A 17,791-nucleotide genomic window follows, 5' to 3' on the forward strand; every position below is an offset into this window, starting at 1 on the left:
TCTAGATTTGTACAATCATATTGCAACAGTTTAATTCTCATATAGGCCAAATATCATCTGACATCAACAAAGAGCAGCAGAAGGTCTGTGTAAGTGTGTTTGTGTGAATTCATAATAAGCAAGCGTTGAGGAAAGAACACTTGCATCTTTGTGTTAGTGTCAGTTAGTCATATTTTATACAATATTTTACACAAGTCTAATATCACATTAATTGTGTTGATCACAGTTGCACGGGCTGTGTGTCTGCTATACAGTAACAAGTGCATTGTTAAAAGGGCTGTCTGTTGGTGGTGGTAAGAACAAAGTGTTTTCACTACAGCAGACAGTTATCAAGTGAAGTCAAATAAAAATGAGTTAAACATTGAACAACAACTTAAAATGTTGAAATATAAAATCAGAAACGTTTTCTAAGAGATGAGCAGTCTGACTGTATATAGGAACAGACCGCCGAGCCCGGCCACGGCTGCCACGGCAACAGCCCTAACAACCAAAAACTCCATGGAGTCCTCCAGTTTGGTGTGCAGGCGAAGGACCTGTCTGTGAGTGTCCTCGCGAGAGCCCGAGTTCTCGATCACATGGCTGGCTAGTCCACGCTTCTCTTTGAGAGGCATCTGAGCCGCGATTCTCTGTTCGGCCTCTTCCTGACTCAAACCGTCTCTATGCATCAGACGGGACAGCTCCGTAGCCGGATCACTGGGAATATAAGAACCACAGAGTTCCACCTCTAGTTTATCAATGTCATTTGCACATAGCAATATAATACTTTCCACTTATTTAGATCGCAATAAATACTTCTTATGCCAGGTAATATAATGCATTAGCCTAAATATAGACCTTATAGTTTCCATGCAATGTAGCAACTCAGGGCATTATATAGAAATACAGTAGGTGTGCACATATCAGTTATTTTACAACGACTTTGAACATAGTTCATCCAATCAGATTTTAGAGCTGGAGCCCAGAGCAATATTTTAATGATAATTTGTATTATTGGAAATTAGTCGCAATTACAACATATGGGGAAATAATCAGCAATTAGAATTTGTGGCATAATTGTGCAGCCCTATCAGGCAGTATACAGATGCATCCAAATCGAAAAATTAAAGAGAAAATGTGCCTAATGTCTTACCAGTATACAACAACAGTGTGGGTAAGGAAACGAGTGAGACGACGGGTTTCGAAAAGCAGAGGCACATCCAAAATCACATATCTGTAGCCTAAAACCACACAAAAAATAGATCCCATTTATTTATGATTCGGTACAGCTCTATCATAAATGTTTCATTTTGTGCTATGAGTGTGTGTGTACCTTTAATGAAGTAAAGCAGAATCTGTCTGAACATTTCTTTATGTATTTCCGGATGCGTTATGGAATTGAGAAGTTTACGTTTCTCGGGGTTGGAGAAGATCATCTGCCCCAGTTTCTGTCTGTCAATTTCTCCATTGTCTAACAAAATGTCCCGTCCAAAATGCTTCACGATCAGCCTGTATGCTGGGCTCTGGGGCTCCACCACTGATGGACACATATCCAAAAACAAGACAAAACAAAAAAATGACAGAAATAAAGCATATATACTGTACAATGCAACAGTACAGCTTGTAAATTTAACACTCATGAGAGGTGAAAAAGGTGAGAAAAATATAGCATGTGTTCCAGGTGTATATTGTTATTTAATTTGTTTGTTTGTTGTTTTTTTAAGCTTTTATCAAGTTTTTATACTTAAAGTACCCATTTCAAGTCATTTTAATAAGTTATGTAGAAAGTGTTGCCAAACAATTTGGGCAAATCAGCTTTAAAAAGGTGACATTAGCCAAAAGGTGAGTAGTTTACATCTCTGGATTAAGGATAAAACACTTGCATATTACAGTTTCCTGTTGTCTAAAATTCATTTGTACAGTACATTTGAAGATTGTCTAATGATGAACTTAATCCTTGTGCGATATTCGGGACATTTTTGTCTTTTTCCTTTTTGTTTTTTCAATCATTCTGGCTGTGTCAATGCTAACATCATATATTTTGCCAAAGGTGTGTATTTTTGGGGGAGTTTTGATATTTCAACCTCAGTTCCTATAATCCATTTATAATACACTGGGTACACAAAATAGTTACACTCAGCACCTTCAGGACAAAAATGTTCCCATTGAAACCCATTAAAACTGCAATATTTGACCTCAATTTGACCCCTTTTTTTTGTTTTGTTTGCTGTATTATAGAGGACTGCAGGCCAATTGAATAAATGATGCAGCTAAAATTGTGTGGGTGTGTTGGTACGGATGTCAGAGTCTGTTTTGTACATGTGTGTGTGTGTGTGTGTGTGTGTGTGTGTGTGTGTGTGTGTGTGTGTGTAAAACAACAGTTGTATTATGTAAACAAACTGGCATTTAAAGGGTTCAAACTGGCATTTAAAGGGTTATGATCAGGACTGATGTTGGTTAAAAAAAGAATTACTAATTGAAAGTGGAAAATAATATTAATATATTATATTTTTATGGCAGTTTTTGACGCAGACAATTCTGTCCTCTAAGGACCTCTGAGTAACTTTTTTAAATTGACGAACAAGGTTTAAAGAATCACATGTTGGTTACCCTGTCTAGACAATAACCCATTATAAAAAAAAAAAATCCCTTATCATTAATATAAAATATGCAGGCAAATATGTGGTACTAAATTAAATGTGTAACCTTTCCGGGCAACCACATCTGCATCAATAACTGGACAGCCCAGTTCTTTTAGCTGAGAAGACACTGTGCTCTTGCCCGAGGCGATACCTCCCGTTAACCCTACAAGGAACATGCTGAAATAGCAAAACAAAAAAACAAAAAACATGTTAAACATTAAACTGTCCATTGTTATGCAATTATTAAGAATGTGGAATATTGATCATTTGCGACCTCTAGCGGCCGAGACCGAAACTTCAGTGAGAATTTATACTCGCTGTCAAGTACATGACAGAAACTATAGAAAACTATACTATAGAAAATCACATCTGTTGAGTTTTAAACAGAAATGATAACTTAAAAAGCAAATAATAACGAATAATTATGACAACTGTCTAGTTTAAATCTAGACAAGCAGGAGTAAAACCTAGATTTACAATCGACCAGTTTATTTGTGAGCGATTTATCAGCTTCTAGGGTACAATCTCTTAACACTATTACTGACATTAAAACGCTGCTAAAATATATAAACGATAATCAATTACAAGAGAAGCCACTTACCCAACAGCAATGACCTAATGCATGTGCCGTAAACAGTGATTATAAAAGCTTTACCGCATAGGCAAGAAAATAATGAACAAAGAGAGACCTCACAATTTTTCACAAATCCCACCCTAGTATTTGAAGGGTTTTTCAGCTCTGTCATACGGTTAGATAAATAAAAATACACTGTTTTTCAACATAGCGTTGACCTGTGTGCTTCTATGCAATATTTCTCTTCCTTCTCTTAGTAGAGGAATTCAACACAGCTCATCAGCGCCACCAAGCGGAATGGAGCGAATGCAGAAGCGCGCGTAAATATTTATTCTTTTTGTTGATTGTTTTGTTTGCTAGTGACATTCCCTATGGAGTCAACACAAGGTTAAGTGTATTTATAAGAAGTTATTTAATTAATACTAGCAGGGGCTGTGTCTACTGCGTTGGGGTAAACAAAAATTAGTGGCATTCAACTGTTCACAAAGTATAATCAGGATATTACTGATGTAAAAAACAGCACCATTGCTATTTGAAAAAAGTCATTTTGATCAGATCTAGACAACAGCCATAACTCCAACACCTTATCCTTGAGTAATCATGCTAAATTGCTAATTTGGTACTAGAAAATCACAAACACATTTGAAAGCTATTTGGTTCATTAAATTAAGCTTAACATTGTCTTTGTGTTTGTTTTTGAGTTGCCACAGTATACAATAGACTGGCATTTGTTAAGGTCAACATTATGTCAAGAGAAACAGCTTTCTCTAGAAACTCATCAGTCAATCATTGTATTTAGGAATGAAGGATATACAATGCTTGAAATTGCCAAAAAAACTGCAGATTTCATACAAAGGTGTAACTACAGTCTTCAAAAACAAAGCACAACTGTCTCTAACAAGGACAGAAAGAGATGTGGAAGATCAGATGTGCAACTAAATAGACGCCTCACATGTCCTCCGCTGACAGCTTCATTGAATTCTACCCGCTCAACACCAGTTTCATGTACAACAGTAAAGAGAAGACTCAGGAGGTCTTATGGGAAGAATTGCAAAGAAAAAGACACTTTTGAAACAGAAAACAAAAAGAAAAGGTTTGAGTGGGCAAAGAAACACAGACATTGGACAACAGATAATTGGAAAAGAGTGTTATGGATCTTAACCCCATTGAGCTTTTGTGGGATCAGCTAGACTGTAAGGTGCGAGAGAAGAGCCCGACAAGACAGACACATCTATGGCAAGTGCTACAGGAAGTGTGGGGTGAAAGGTCACCTGAGTATCTGGACAAACTGATAGCTAGAATAACAAAAATCTGCAAGCTGTCATTGCTGCACGTGGAGGATCTTTTTATGAGAACTCTTTGATGTAGTTTAAGAAGTTCTGAACAAACTGTAATAGTAATTTTTCATGTTATTAATGTCCTGACTATACATTGTGATCATTGAATGTCACTTTGGTGAATAAAAGAACCAATTTCTTTCCATAAGAGCAAAATCTGTACATTATTCCATACTTTTGGCAATCAGTGTGTGTATATCTATCATATATATATATAGATATACACACACACTGGTGGCCAAAAAAAAAATAAATAAAATAAATATATATATATATATATATATATATATATATATATATATATATATATATATAATTTTTGTTGCATTTTTGTGAAAAATTAAACAGTTTAAATTGATGGAAAATCAAATTGATAAACTGTTAAAAGCATAAATCCTAAAAATAGGCACAACATTTTTTTGGTGTAGAAATAACACAAAGGGGAACTTCTGTACCTCTTCTGTTAAATGGATAAGTAAAGGCACAGTTGTGTCAGTCAATGCCAAAAATGTAATAAAAGCTGATAACTTCAAATATACATGGCATGAGACATGAATAACTGTGCTGTAAATTCGACAGTTTTAAGATCTTACCACTTAAAAAAAATAATCACTTTATAGTATGTATTTATGTAATTTTGGATACTCCACATGTGAAATAATGCTTGATTCCTCTATTTTCAATTGTGTGTCTGAAAACAGAAATGAAAGAAAACCCCCACAAGAAATGCAAATTCTTTATTGTACGTCACATGACTTTTGGACATCTCAGAAGTGAAACAATGTATACCAGCTGTAATTCCACATTCACGTGTGCTTTTTCATATTCATAATATGAACAAATTATACAATTGCAAAAGTTGCATCTAAATTGACTTTAGAACAGTTTCACAAAGTTGTTGTGCACAATGAAAGCAACACACATAACATTATAAATGTCATATTCATTTTTAGCCAAAGAGAGATATATTTACACAGGACAGAGGGAAATGTGTTTTCAGAGCACCACATCACATGATTAACGTATACATTGACAAAGGCATATAGATATTTCCTGTGTAAATTATCCACAGGTTGTGAGCAAAATGTGAAGATGAATGCAAAAATGAATGGCTTCGATTTCATTGAAGTGACCCTATCCCTAACCCCCTATCCATGAGTACAACTGATAAATGAACTACCAGATCAAGAAGTCTTTAAGAAGTTTTGGAACCTGTAATGCGGAAAAGGTTTGTGCAAATCTAAAAAGAAGAAAACAAATGTGGGTCAGTTTTCAGATGACTGAGGTTTAGAGTTTTCAGCATCTTTCAAACAATATGAGGGCGATTAAATGATGACGGAAAATTATTTTTTTGTTGTGAACTCAACTACCCCTTTATGCACGGCTTTGTGATGGATTTAAGACATGTTGCAACAGCGTTGTTATTTGCAGTTAGTTGACAAGCATGGCAAAAGTCACCATTAACCACTGGTCTGGATACAGAATGATGGTCACCTGATCAGAATGAGCAGAACTATTTTAGTAAATGTCTCATTTGTCTCCTGTTTGGTTGACATCAAACAGTTCTTGAGATCAGCCCTCATGCAGCATAGAGTACCCTGTAAATCAGTCTTAATCATTTTACAAAATGGTGCTTTAAAATGTGCAACATGTCTTTTTTTCACAGGTAATTCAAAGTACCGACAGTGTGAAAGCTAACAATTCTGGAAGAATTTTTAATGGGCAAACATTGGTCAAAAAATGGCCTGTAAACTATACAATTACATTTCAAAATGGTTATGTGATATTTTGGCAAATTCCTCTCTGTTTGGCATCAGTATCAGATGCACTCCGCCTAGTGTCCATCTTCATGCTAAATTGTGTCTATTTCAATTTTATGCATACAATAAATTCTGTTGCCCTATTCTAGTTGTCTCATGAGTCATGCACATAAATGCTATCATACATATGCACAAAATAATTTTCTTCTAAACAAATGAAAAGCACTCTATACCCATCTGAATATGAAAAATGTTAGAAGCAATACAAATGAATTAAACCAAAACTTAACAGTGGGAAATATCCATTAATGTCTACTGTTTGACACAGTCAATGCTTTTCCATTACAAATAACAGGATCCCATAGAAACGACACATATGGGTATTCATTTGGAATCAGCTTTTCCTCAACAAATCCAAACTTTAGCACAACAAGTGCCACATTTAGGCCTTTCTCATTGAACAGAGTAAAATGAGTTGCAGAATGAAAATGATCAAGAATTCAAGAATGCATTATTGAGGAATGACACAACCAATGCACAAAACATATATAAAGTTAGTACGAAAGCTTGAATAAGGAACTGATATCAAAATAATGATATTGAAGGTAAGTGAGAAAGAGAATGTTTTAGCATAGAATACCAATGAAGATACTGCATAAGAACATAAGGAAATGGGTCTCTAAATGTTAAAATTTTTGAAAAGCATCAAATGCTTTTGATCCACACTGAGGACGGAAGCATTCAAATGTTTATAATAATCACCAAACCATTGTGAGTGAAAAGGCATCCAGGTGTTTTTGGATGCAATCATTTGTAAGAGTTTGACTGGTTTGGAAATTACTGGTGTTACTGTGTTGTGCTTATTATAAAACTCCCCTTGTATGCAATGGCTGGTCTTGGATACTCCTTAGTATAATAAATACTAAAATGGCATGTTGCCACATAATTCAGTTTCATTGACCCTTGAGATGCATTCAAATTGATTATCTGTCATCCTAGTGACCATGTCCAAAATATTTTTAACAAATGGAATGGCATGTATCAAATTATAAAGAATGCATCCATTCAGTCTGTGAGAATTAGAATGTAATATATGTTAAACTTTCATAATCATTATTTGAACAATTTGTACACATCTCATCAATCATAGAGATTGGTAAAGGCAGCTCATGGAGTTACATTTCTACTGTTCTACTTCTTGGGGTGAAACACCATTAGAGGGCGCTCTTCAATCCGTTGCCAGGGACTCTTCTTATTTTCGTCTTTGTCGTCCAGGTCGTTGTCATCCTCCGGGCTGGTAACTGGGTCACGTTGCGTTTCACTATTGCTACTACGAGAGCTGTTACCGCGGCTTCGACACCTTCGTGGCATTGAAGACCCCCTCGGCTCTTCAGGACCATCATCCAAAAGAGGAGTCAGAGGATTTTCCAGTGGCGAACTGGCACCCATGCGGCTAATGCCTCCACTCAGATCGAGAGGGTCATGATACATGGGTTTCACGTAGTGTTTGCCACCACTAGTACGGCTGGAGGAGCTTCCATGATTCTTGCGCACACTTCCATGGTGCTCCTCTTTGCTCTTGCGACCGGATGATGATTTGCGGTCATGTTGGGTGTCTTGGAGACTTGGAGTATCTACTATACGGTCCTTACTGCTGCCAGCAGGGGCGCTAAGTGTGCTCTGGGCACTGTGATTTCCACTGTGTGTTCCATTATGGCTGAGCTCAGCACCTACATCAATGTACGAGTGGCGTACGTGAGCATTGGCATCGCCATCAAGAGATATGAACCAGGCACGGGGGTGCTGCTTCACCCCCAACTCCAGAAGCTTCTTCTCTGTGAGTGCTTGTAGCTCCCCGTTCATCTGTGAGATGGTAGAGTCATTAAACAAAACAGGTATATGAACCGGTGCTGGTGGACCACCGCACGGCCAATCGCTCTCATCAGAACCAGCTGGAGATGACCCTTGTTCACCTTCACTATGGTCTGGGGTCTGACCCTGGTTGCTTTGGTTCTGAACCCCACTGCTAGTAACGTGTGGACTCTGTCCATCTCTGTCTCTTTCTGCCTGACTCTGCCCATCCTTACCTTGATCTGTGGCACCAAACTCAGATGAAAGCCTCATGTAGTGGGCTGGGATCACAAGAGTTGGTACCATTGAACGGTACATGTTCTCCTTCATCTGATCCAATGAACTGCAGAATATAATCTGACCTGGTTGCGTGTTTATCGACGTTGGACGAGCAAGGTGATCTGGTCCCTGCAAAACCTGTGAATATTCTGGCGGCTTGTCTGCAATTGGCGGTGAAGGCGGGTTGGACGTGTAGCCACAATTGTCATTGACAACGTGCCTTCGGCGATAAGCGTGATCTTTGTCGTCAGGGCTATAGTTGCTTCCGTAGTCATCGTTTAGAAGATTGCTGTCCAGACTGCTTGTTTCTGTTGATCGATGTACCTTCATTGGGAAGCTCTCACCTTTTGATTGCTTGGATTGGGCACCTTTGGACTGCTTGGTCTTAGAAGAATGCCTGAGTTTATGGGCAGGAACGGGCCTGGAAAGCTCATCCCGAGAACTCTTGAAGGCATGGGAGGGTGAGCCATCAGATTTGTTGGCATCTAAGTTGCCATTGGTGGCAACGGATTCAACATGGCCACCACAGATGAGGTTCAATTGGGAAGTAGAGGTGCCTTGGTCCCGCTTTGATCCATTCAAAGCAGATGGAGCTTGGACATGTTTCATTTGACGCCTGGGCTTCAGACATCTTCGCCTGAAAGAAAGAGATATTAATTCAACAAATGCCCTCAGCACATGTCCATTGTCAGAAACACCCAACACAGTGTCCATTACTGTAGCCTTGTGTGCATAGTTAGTGCTGTATCACCACATATTATCTTATAATTACTCATGATTCAAACCATGCATATCTGGGTTGTTGACACATAGTATCAGCATAAGATTTACTGTAGACTAAAATGTAAAAGCCAACTATTTATTTGCGGAAACATGTTTTCTTTATAATATTATGCTTACAGTTTTCTCACACCGTATAAATGGGTCTTTTATACATGAAAATACATTATTGCTGACTTATATAAATAAACCTGAGGGATATTTGGGGGCTCTTGGCAGTAACAAGTTAAAAAAAACCTGTTGTAGGTGATTTAACTGGTCACCATTTGTTTTAAGTGTTAAATTGTTTCATCACATTTTTGCCTTCACTAGTTCATTTAAATGGTTTAGTGGTGTGACGAACATTCAATTAAAGGAATAGTTCACCCAAAAATGAAAATTCTCTTGTCATTTACTCGCCCTCATGCCATCCCAGATGTGTATAACTTTATTTCTTTAGCAGAACACAAACAAAGATTTTTTGGAAAAATATCTTATCTCTGTTGGTCCTCACAATGCAAGTGAATGGTGATCGTCAGACCTTTGTAGATTCATAGCTACAAAGTAGCTACAATAGGTGTCGGTGAGAAACAGAACAATATTTAAGTCCTTATTTTACTCTAAATCTACACTTTCACTTTCAGATGTGAAAGTGAAACTAAACAGCCACCACATTTTACTTTCAGATGAAAAAGTGAAAGTGATTTAGAGTAAAAAAGGGACTTACATTTTGATCTGTTTTTCACCCACATCTACCATGTCACTCCTGAAGATATGGATTTAATCACTGGATTGCTTCTACGTTTCCTTAATGTGATTTTCCGAGCTACAAAGGTCTAATCACCATTTACTTGCATTGTCTGGACCTACAGAGCTGACATAAACTTCTAAAAATCTTTGTTTGTGTTCTGCTGAAGAAAGAAAGTCATATTTATCTGGGATGGCATGAGGGCGAGTAAATGACGAGATAATTTTCATTTTGGGGTGAATTAACCTTTAATGTGGTCATTAAAACTGCATGAATAAATTTATAAAAAATAGTTTTAGAAGGAGTTAGCACACCACAAGACATGTCAACTCCCCCCATAGTATTTAATGTCATCTACTTACCTGCAGTAGTACAGAAGGACACAGAGTAAGACAAGTACGAGCAGTGAGAGAGATCCCAGTATGGATAGCAGAAAGAAGGTGTGGTAAGCTGTGATGTCCTGCAGGCCTGGATGAGATAAACCTGAGCCTAGTGTTCAAAAACAAAGCATGATACGCATTTGTGTACAAGTGTTTTGAGTTAAGGCGTGGGTGAGTGTTTTTAGCACGTGCGTTGCATTTGCGTTAGAGTATATTGGGGCAAAAATGCACTTCAGCTCTGGTGTTATCTACTCTGGGACTTTTGGAATGCAATATTTCTTGTTTAGTGTTTTCCATTGAAATAATTGCATTTGCTTGTATTATTCTCATTTGTTAGTTACTTTGGATAAAAATGTCTGCTCTATAAGAATAAATGTAAATACTGTAAGATGTAACCTGTTTCACATTTACCTGTTGAAGATCGGAAGGCTGCAATCCAGTAGCCAAGCTGTGAGGCAGTGAAGTCCCATGTCAGCTTTGATCCCACTCGGGTGATAAATCCTGTTCCATTTCGTACCCATAGTCCTGGAGCAAACGACAGAGCTTTGTTTTCAATATCAGACATTGGCATTGACATGCAATTGCTTGCTGATTTCACCCAGTCAATGTCATTTCTGCACCACTACTGCCACCAAAACAAATTGCAAAAAGTTATCAAACAGATTGCAAATGGCTTTCTTATAGTAAACTGCATTTCAAACTGGGATACGTGAAATAATTTTAACATCGAAAACATCACACACATCAGCTTTCATTTTGCATTGACAAGAATATGGTGCTTTTCTTTGTTTGTACAGTTATGCACGTCACTTGATGGAAAATGTTAAGAACCTCTTGTCTGTAAGGTTTCTCTGGTATGAATGTTTGTACCTGTCTTAGTGTCATACACCCACACGGGTATGCTGGTAGCAGATCTTATCTGGGAATCAGAGGGCAGAGGCACAGAGATATGAACAGGCTCGATGACTTCAACCGCTCGACCCTCACGATCAAACAGCTGAGCGCTGACAGCTGCTATTGCTGTCAGGTCCATCCAGCCAGTCTCTCCTCCTTAACACAGATATAACATCTTAAACAGACTTCTATGACTTTCTTTTATACATATCTGTTTCAGGAGCTCTCTAAACTTTCTCTTGGTACTGGTACTGCTGGTCTAAAATTAATCCAATTCTTTTGGGATGTTTGTTTAGTTGAAAAGACTTGGAGGTTTATGAAATGTGGCTGAAGCATTCATGGGATTAAAAGAGAGTCAAAAACTGAAATTTCATCAGTGGGTGTTTCTTTAAATTTGGGCACTTTTAGCACTGTGGATTTGTAGAAATAAAAGTCTCGTTAAAATGTTTTTCACAATCTCAGTAATTTATTTTACAAGTCTACTAACTATGTCCAACAGTGTATGTACTGTACATGCATCACAGGAGGTTTATGTCATATTTTGTCATATTTATCTGAAAGTCATTAAAATTCACACCACAATGTAATTTCTAGCACATCTCAAATTCTGTTTTGTGTTCAGGGGCGGATCTAGAATTTATTTATGGGGTGGCAATGTGGCATGCAGAATATGTGTGGTGGCAACCTTCTTATGGATGAAGGTACCGAGCTTCATTGCAACAAGTACTAGTTCATAGAGTCACTATCAAATTATAAATGTCCATGAATTTGTGATAGAACTGCATTTCCATAGGAACCTATTAAAAACTTTTTTTTTTGGAATAATCTCCAGAGCACCAAGACATTGTCTATTAAATGCATCAACAAATTATAAATGTTCCTATCCTTCACATACAGAAAATCACCACCTTTGTAAAATGTACCCATGGATGCAAAATGCATGCATATCCCATCTTATTCTGCTAATAAGGTCCTCTAGGCCTTAACACAAAGTTGGGTCTAAATAAAAATAAACTGTATGGAAAAATGTACTGAATGAATATGAATTATGTTATGCACAGTAAAATATTATTTTAAATGACCTGTTTCGTTCAACAGTCATATTTAATGACTGATTCAAGCACCCAAATAAATATTTCACATAATATGTTAATTTCATCTCTACATCTGCCACCATCAGTTTTGGGTTTTTGTTAATCAGTAGATAAATACATAGATCAGCAATGATTTTTCTTAGGGTGGCATTTACCACCCCATGCCCCGGTAGAGCCGCCCCTGATTGTGTTTAATTGAATTTTGTGGTGGAAATGATGCTAATGGAAATATATTTTTTCCTCTTTTTAGAAAAATAAAAAATGGCCGTACAAAGGCTAATTTAAATGATAACATTTGATGTATCCTAGTAAATAATATTTTCAAACTTTTGCCATATTTTGCAACTTAATCATCTCATATTTCATCTCAAGCATGCAATTCACAGACACTTTTGTCGACTAGGTTAGCAAGTACACTAACATTTCGGAAAACTTTAGTAGGGGCAAAAATAGATGGGTGTGGTGGAAATGACACCACAACTGTGGAACTGTGGTCATAATTTTGGAAAAAAGTGGTAGAAATAATTTTTGATAATAAATATGGTTTCATGTTTATTTCAATCTTGGTTTAGATTATAATAGTTTTAAACATGTAATTATTGTACTACTACTACTGCTAATAATAATAATAATAATAATAATGATAATAATAATAACATGTAATCTCTATACAAGATGCATTTGACAAGTACCAAAAATAGAAGGTCTGGTACAATGTTTCCAAGGTAGTTTTAATGTGACCTATATATAAAAAAACGGGGGGAAAAAAAACTTTTAAATCCGTTTTAATAAAAATCAAGCCCTGGGACATAAAAGTGGCCTAAGTTGAAGAAACATGACACATTTATTATACCTCGGCATGAGCAGTGTAAATAACAGTTTATTCAATGTCACTTCGCCTTTTCCTGACCTGTGTTGTTTGGTTCCAGGGCGAGAGGGTAAGGGAACAAGTTAATTTCATTCTGCTCTCTGGCTGTTGTTAAAACTGCAGTCAGTTCTGTGTAAGAGGAGTTAAACTGTAGGCTCCGCCTTGGAATTTGCAGCCATGGCTGACTCCGCCCACCTGAACATAAAAACAGAGTAATGAGTGACAAGTAACATCAGCAGGCTTATTATAAACAGTAACCCAAATGTACCCCATAGTTAAATGTGATTATAAGGGGGTTGTTGGAGTGAGATCAGTTTCCAATGTACAAATATCGTGTCTAGGGATACCACTAATTAGACAGGCACAGTGCTCGAATTGAGGGGGGGGGGGTACATAAGAAAATAAAATAGACTTCAGGGGTGAGAGGGAAAAAAAAGATAACAGTGGGGTACAAAAGTCTCAGACTGCTAGTGAAAGTGATTCTTTTTTGCATTTTTCTAACTGAATACAGTGTCTTTCATTACAAATTATATCACAAGCATAACAATTTAATTTTTTTCTTTAGCTAAAAAGTTTGTACCAAACCTGATGATCATGTTATCCAGGATGATTTGAGAATGTTCCAAAGACCATCCTGTGTGCTTCAATGTAAGCAAGAAATCTGACCTTATGCACAAAGGAGTTAACATGGTCAATGTCACATACAGTATTTGCTAATTACTGTATGTGATTACTGACATATAAAAATAGTGCAGAATCTCAAGTATTTCTTACTTGTTTAACTTCATCCCTTTTCTGTGTTTTAAAATTAAAAAAACCCATATGGGTCCATATTTTCTAACGTGGTCTCAAACTTTTTGTTCCCACTGTATGACATGCATACGCCATTTTTTACAACTTACAACTATTTTACTCACCTGTCTTCCTAATAGGCTACAGAGTTATCCTAATTTCTTAAATTGTGCCCTATTGGTCAGTGTCATCATAATTACTTACTTGGAGAGCCATGAAACACCTGGATGACATCATCGTATAGGATGAGTGTGCCAGGCTTCTGTGCCATCAAGTAAAGACTGACAGATGCATACACTGACACAGAGAGAGAGAGAGAGAGAGAGAGAGAGAGAGAGAGAGAGAGAGAGAGAGAGAGAGATGTCACCAGCATTATCAAAGTATATCAACATAATATCACTTCTAAAGCATCACGTCAACATGTATTTTCACTGAGAAAATTTGTTTGAACAAACTGTTCCACAAAAACTGTTGCACCAATTTGGGGAATTTAATTACTTGGAATAGCCAAAAACCCTTAGTTAGAATGGTGTTTCCACACATACTTTTGGCCATATAGTGTCTGTACAAAATACTGTTTGTATAAACGCTTACTCACAGGGTAAACGGCTGGCATGCCATGGCACTGAGCTGGTGAGGTAATCTCTCTGAGATGCTGTAATGATTACCCATGTTCCCGTGCGGTACAGGAAGCTGACCACCTCCGTGCCACCACTGCCTGCTTTACTTTGTGCCAGCACACTTTGGTTACCATAGACAGTGATGGCAGTATTGGGCAGGGGTGACAGATCTCCTCCATCAAACACCTGCACCCTCACCTGCACCTCTAAAGAGAGGAAAGAAAAGAGATAAATAACGGATAGATAGACAGCAAGAGAAAGAGAGAGATAGGGGTTCCAGTGCTTCCTGAATATCGAAGCGTTCAGGCCCAGATCAAAGGGGAATCAGGGTAAGCCTGGCCTACCCAATTATGAGCTCAGCCCACCCTGGCAAGTATGGCACAGTCAGTGTTGGGGATTAGTTAACAGAACAAATTTTTTCAGTAGTGTGACCGTAGCTCAGCTATTTTGACAATAGTGTAGCTTTTCCAGTAACAAGCAACATTTTCCAAAGAGCAGCACTATGGTGTCACAAAATGCTACATTTATCACACTGTATTGCCGACGCAGCAAGAGATCCAATGGGGAAATCAAACACGCTCACCTAAGCCTGTAAAGATTAGGGGTAGAATTAGGGGTAGGGTTAAGGATAGGTTAAGGGGTAGGTGTAGGTGTAGGTGTAGGCATTCCTTAGCACACCAATGAAAAATTATAAACATAATGTGTGAACGCCACATGTGACAAAACTTTCGCCATCCAAATGGTTACATTCTAGACACGACCCTCACCTAAACCATCCTCTCTCTCTCTCTCTCTCTCTAATGAAGCATTGGGACAAAAAATCAAGTCAGTCGGATCTTTTGGACATTTCATATATAAATTAAATGGCTAAAATAAACCATTCCCACATATTTAGCTTTGGGAAATCTGATTCATTTTAGTGAGTCATTTCTATCGGACATAAATGATTCACTGATTCACTTGAGCAAGTGCAGCCTTAAAGAGACTTTGCCTTATTTTTTTGTATTTAGTATTTAGTAAATTGCTGCTGTTTGTCACTATATTTTGATTCAGTTATATAAATTGGTGTTTCTAGTTTATTACTGTTTATTAAGTATAAATGAATGTTGATCATGTTGTCATCAATTTATTTAACTATGGAAATAAACCATAGTTTACTATAGTATCGGGCATATAGTAGTAGTAGTAGTAGTAGTAGTAGTAGTAGTAGTAGCAGTAGCAGTAGCAGTAGCAGTAGCAGTAGCAGTAGCAGTAGCAGTAGTAGTAGTAGCAGTAGCAGTAGCAGTAGTAGTAGTAGTAGTAGCAGTAGTAGTAGTAGTAGTAGTGGGGCGGCTGTGGCTCAGGTGATAGAGCGGGTTGGCCACTAATTGCAGGGTTGGCGGTTCCATTCCCGGCCCACACGACTCCACATACTGAAGAGTCCTTGGGCAAGACACTGATGAATATCTTATTTATGAATGTCTAATCAATGTCTTATTGACATCCGAGTTGCTCCCAATGGCCAGCTTGCACCTTGCATGGCAGTTCTGCCATCATTGATGTGTGAATGGGTGAATGAGACGCAGTGTTAAGCACCTTGAATACCGCTAAGGTTAAAAAGGTGCTATATAAGTGCAGATCATTTACCATCCATATGGTTACTTTCTACTATGGTAATATTGTAGTAACTATGACTGTAATAATCATAGTTAATTAAGTGGTTACTATGGTTTTACTACAAATACCATGGTTAAACTATGCCCTGATAGCACAGGTACATCAACCAGATGTCTATTTGATGTGTGCGTTTACATCTGGAAGACATATTTTTTTTAGGTTGTTTGCTCATCTGCAATACGACAATAAGATGTTCCCTCTCGGATGTCAGTAAGACATTCATCAGATGTCTTTGAGACGTTTATGATTTATGCCAAATCTGCTTATAGCCAAATCTGATCCTTTCACAATATTTAGCAGATGTTAATTAAAATGTGATGCTTTCCAGATGCAAATATCTAAAACAGACATGTCACAGATGTAGGCCTATGTGTGCTGGGGGGTTACTGTACTGGCATGTCACCCTAAATAAATATATAACTATTAGGTGATTCTGAATTGTGCTTCTGATCTGATTAAATTATATAAAACGATTGTTGTATGTCTAAAATTACTTAAACTTACATTACTTACATATTTAAAACACTTCAAAATAGCAACATACAGTAGCTACTTTTGATAATTACTATTAGCATAGTAAACAGCCTTTTAATATAAGTAGTTTAACTGTAGTTTCAAAGTACTTTCCCCAACACCGTGGACAGTGATGGTGTCAAATGATAATCCCATTGTACTTTGATATATGCAAAGCCAGCCTTTATCACAAAATTGGGCTACTGTACATCTTGGTTAGAACCAAGCCTCTTTGCTTTTTTGAATATAATAGTGAACAAAATATTTATAATAAATGACATTTTGCATAAATTGAGCACATGATAGACCAAAGAACCCTATGCATTCTTTAAAACCGTCTTAGAAACATGCACGGTCCTGTAGTCTACAGTATGATGCATTTTTCGCAGCTCAGCATAGAACAATATCATGCAATCATGAAGAAAGCCAAAGTAAAAAATAAGCGCATTTATTTCGCGTAAGTCGCATGTCATGAGCTTTTTAGTGGGCAAATGGACATGCATTCAAAAAGCTGTTTAAAATGCACGCGATACAGCGTTGAATTAGCTTTTTCGTGCATGCAATAGGCTGAGAATTTCAAACAGGGGATGCATTTGGAATTTGGAAATGTACCTATTGAATCCAGTCTATAAAGCCATGCGATACATAATGGTTGTTGCCGATCAAAATCTACATTCCATAATGTTTCATGCAGGCTGATGCATATAAATAAATCATTTTAAATGTCTCAGTCATTTGTTTACATCAATTGCCTGACTCGTTTGTTCGATGCTTTAGAAATATATCCGCTCACCACTCCCACATCTACATCAGCTATGCGCCCTTTATTCTTTACTTACCCCGTGCTGCGCTTTCAGGGATGGATTTACTAGCTACCCCGTTAATATTGGACAAAGAGACAAAGAAGAGAAAACGATAGACGAAAAAGGATGGCATCTTCAAAGCTACATCGCTGTTTACATCTCCTCAGCCATATGTATGTGTGTCTGGTTTTTATTTTGACATGGTCGCCAGCATTCTTGTGTGTGTGATGCGGGATGCTGCGCTG

The 17,791-nt window shown here is 37.5% G+C and overlaps 2 protein-coding genes across 2 annotated transcripts; both read right to left on the reverse strand.

Moving 5' to 3' along the window:
• Positions 1–3,434, reverse strand: dcakd (dephospho-CoA kinase domain containing). Its single transcript, XM_052114662.1, has 5 exons — positions 3,220–3,434; positions 2,683–2,795; positions 1,310–1,513; positions 1,130–1,217; positions 1–693 (listed from the first exon to the last, which is right to left on the reverse strand). The coding sequence occupies exons 2-5, from the start codon at positions 2,792–2,794 to the stop codon at positions 408–410; spliced, it is 690 nt and encodes a 229-aa protein (XP_051970622.1). The 5' UTR covers position 2,795; positions 3,220–3,434; the 3' UTR covers positions 1–407.
• A 1,846-nt stretch (positions 3,435–5,280) lies between these two features.
• Positions 5,281–17,791, reverse strand: LOC127634892 (protein FAM171A2-like). The gene is made up of 8 exons (XM_052114637.1): positions 17,583–17,791; positions 14,553–14,780; positions 14,159–14,251; positions 13,205–13,357; positions 11,177–11,356; positions 10,718–10,831; positions 10,289–10,415; positions 5,281–9,056 (listed from the first exon to the last, which is right to left on the reverse strand). Exons 1-8 carry the CDS (start codon positions 17,677–17,679, stop codon positions 7,481–7,483), a joined length of 2,568 nt encoding a protein of 855 aa, XP_051970597.1. The 5' UTR covers positions 17,680–17,791; the 3' UTR covers positions 5,281–7,480.

The sequence above is a fragment of the Xyrauchen texanus genome, chromosome 42 (genome assembly GCF_025860055.1).
Source record: "Xyrauchen texanus isolate HMW12.3.18 chromosome 42, RBS_HiC_50CHRs, whole genome shotgun sequence".
Lineage (NCBI taxonomy): Eukaryota > Metazoa > Chordata > Actinopteri > Cypriniformes > Catostomidae > Xyrauchen > Xyrauchen texanus.

Excerpts from the sequence above, each read along its gene's own strand:
- dcakd (XM_052114662.1), bottom strand. The coding sequence starts at position 2,794 with ATGTTCCTTGTAGGGTTAACGGGAGGTATCGCCTCGGGCAAGAGCACA. Across the intron at positions 1,514-2,682 it reads AGATGTGGTTGCCCGGAAAG|TGGTGGAGCCCCAGAGCCCA; the intron begins GTTACACATTTA and ends TGTGTCCATCAG. Across the intron at positions 694-1,129 it reads CACACTGTTGTTGTATACTG|TGATCCGGCTACGGAGCTGT; the intron begins GTAAGACATTAG and ends TTATATTCCCAG.
- LOC127634892 (XM_052114637.1), bottom strand. The coding sequence starts at position 17,679 with ATGCCATCCTTTTTCGTCTATCGTTTTCTCTTCTTTGTCTCTTTGTCC. Across the intron at positions 14,252-14,552 it reads GCATGCCAGCCGTTTACCCT|TGTATGCATCTGTCAGTCTT; the intron begins GTGAGTAAGCGT and ends TCTCTGTGTCAG. Across the intron at positions 11,357-13,204 it reads CCTGGAACCAAACAACACAG|GAGGAGAGACTGGCTGGATG; the intron begins GTCAGGAAAAGG and ends ATCTGTGTTAAG.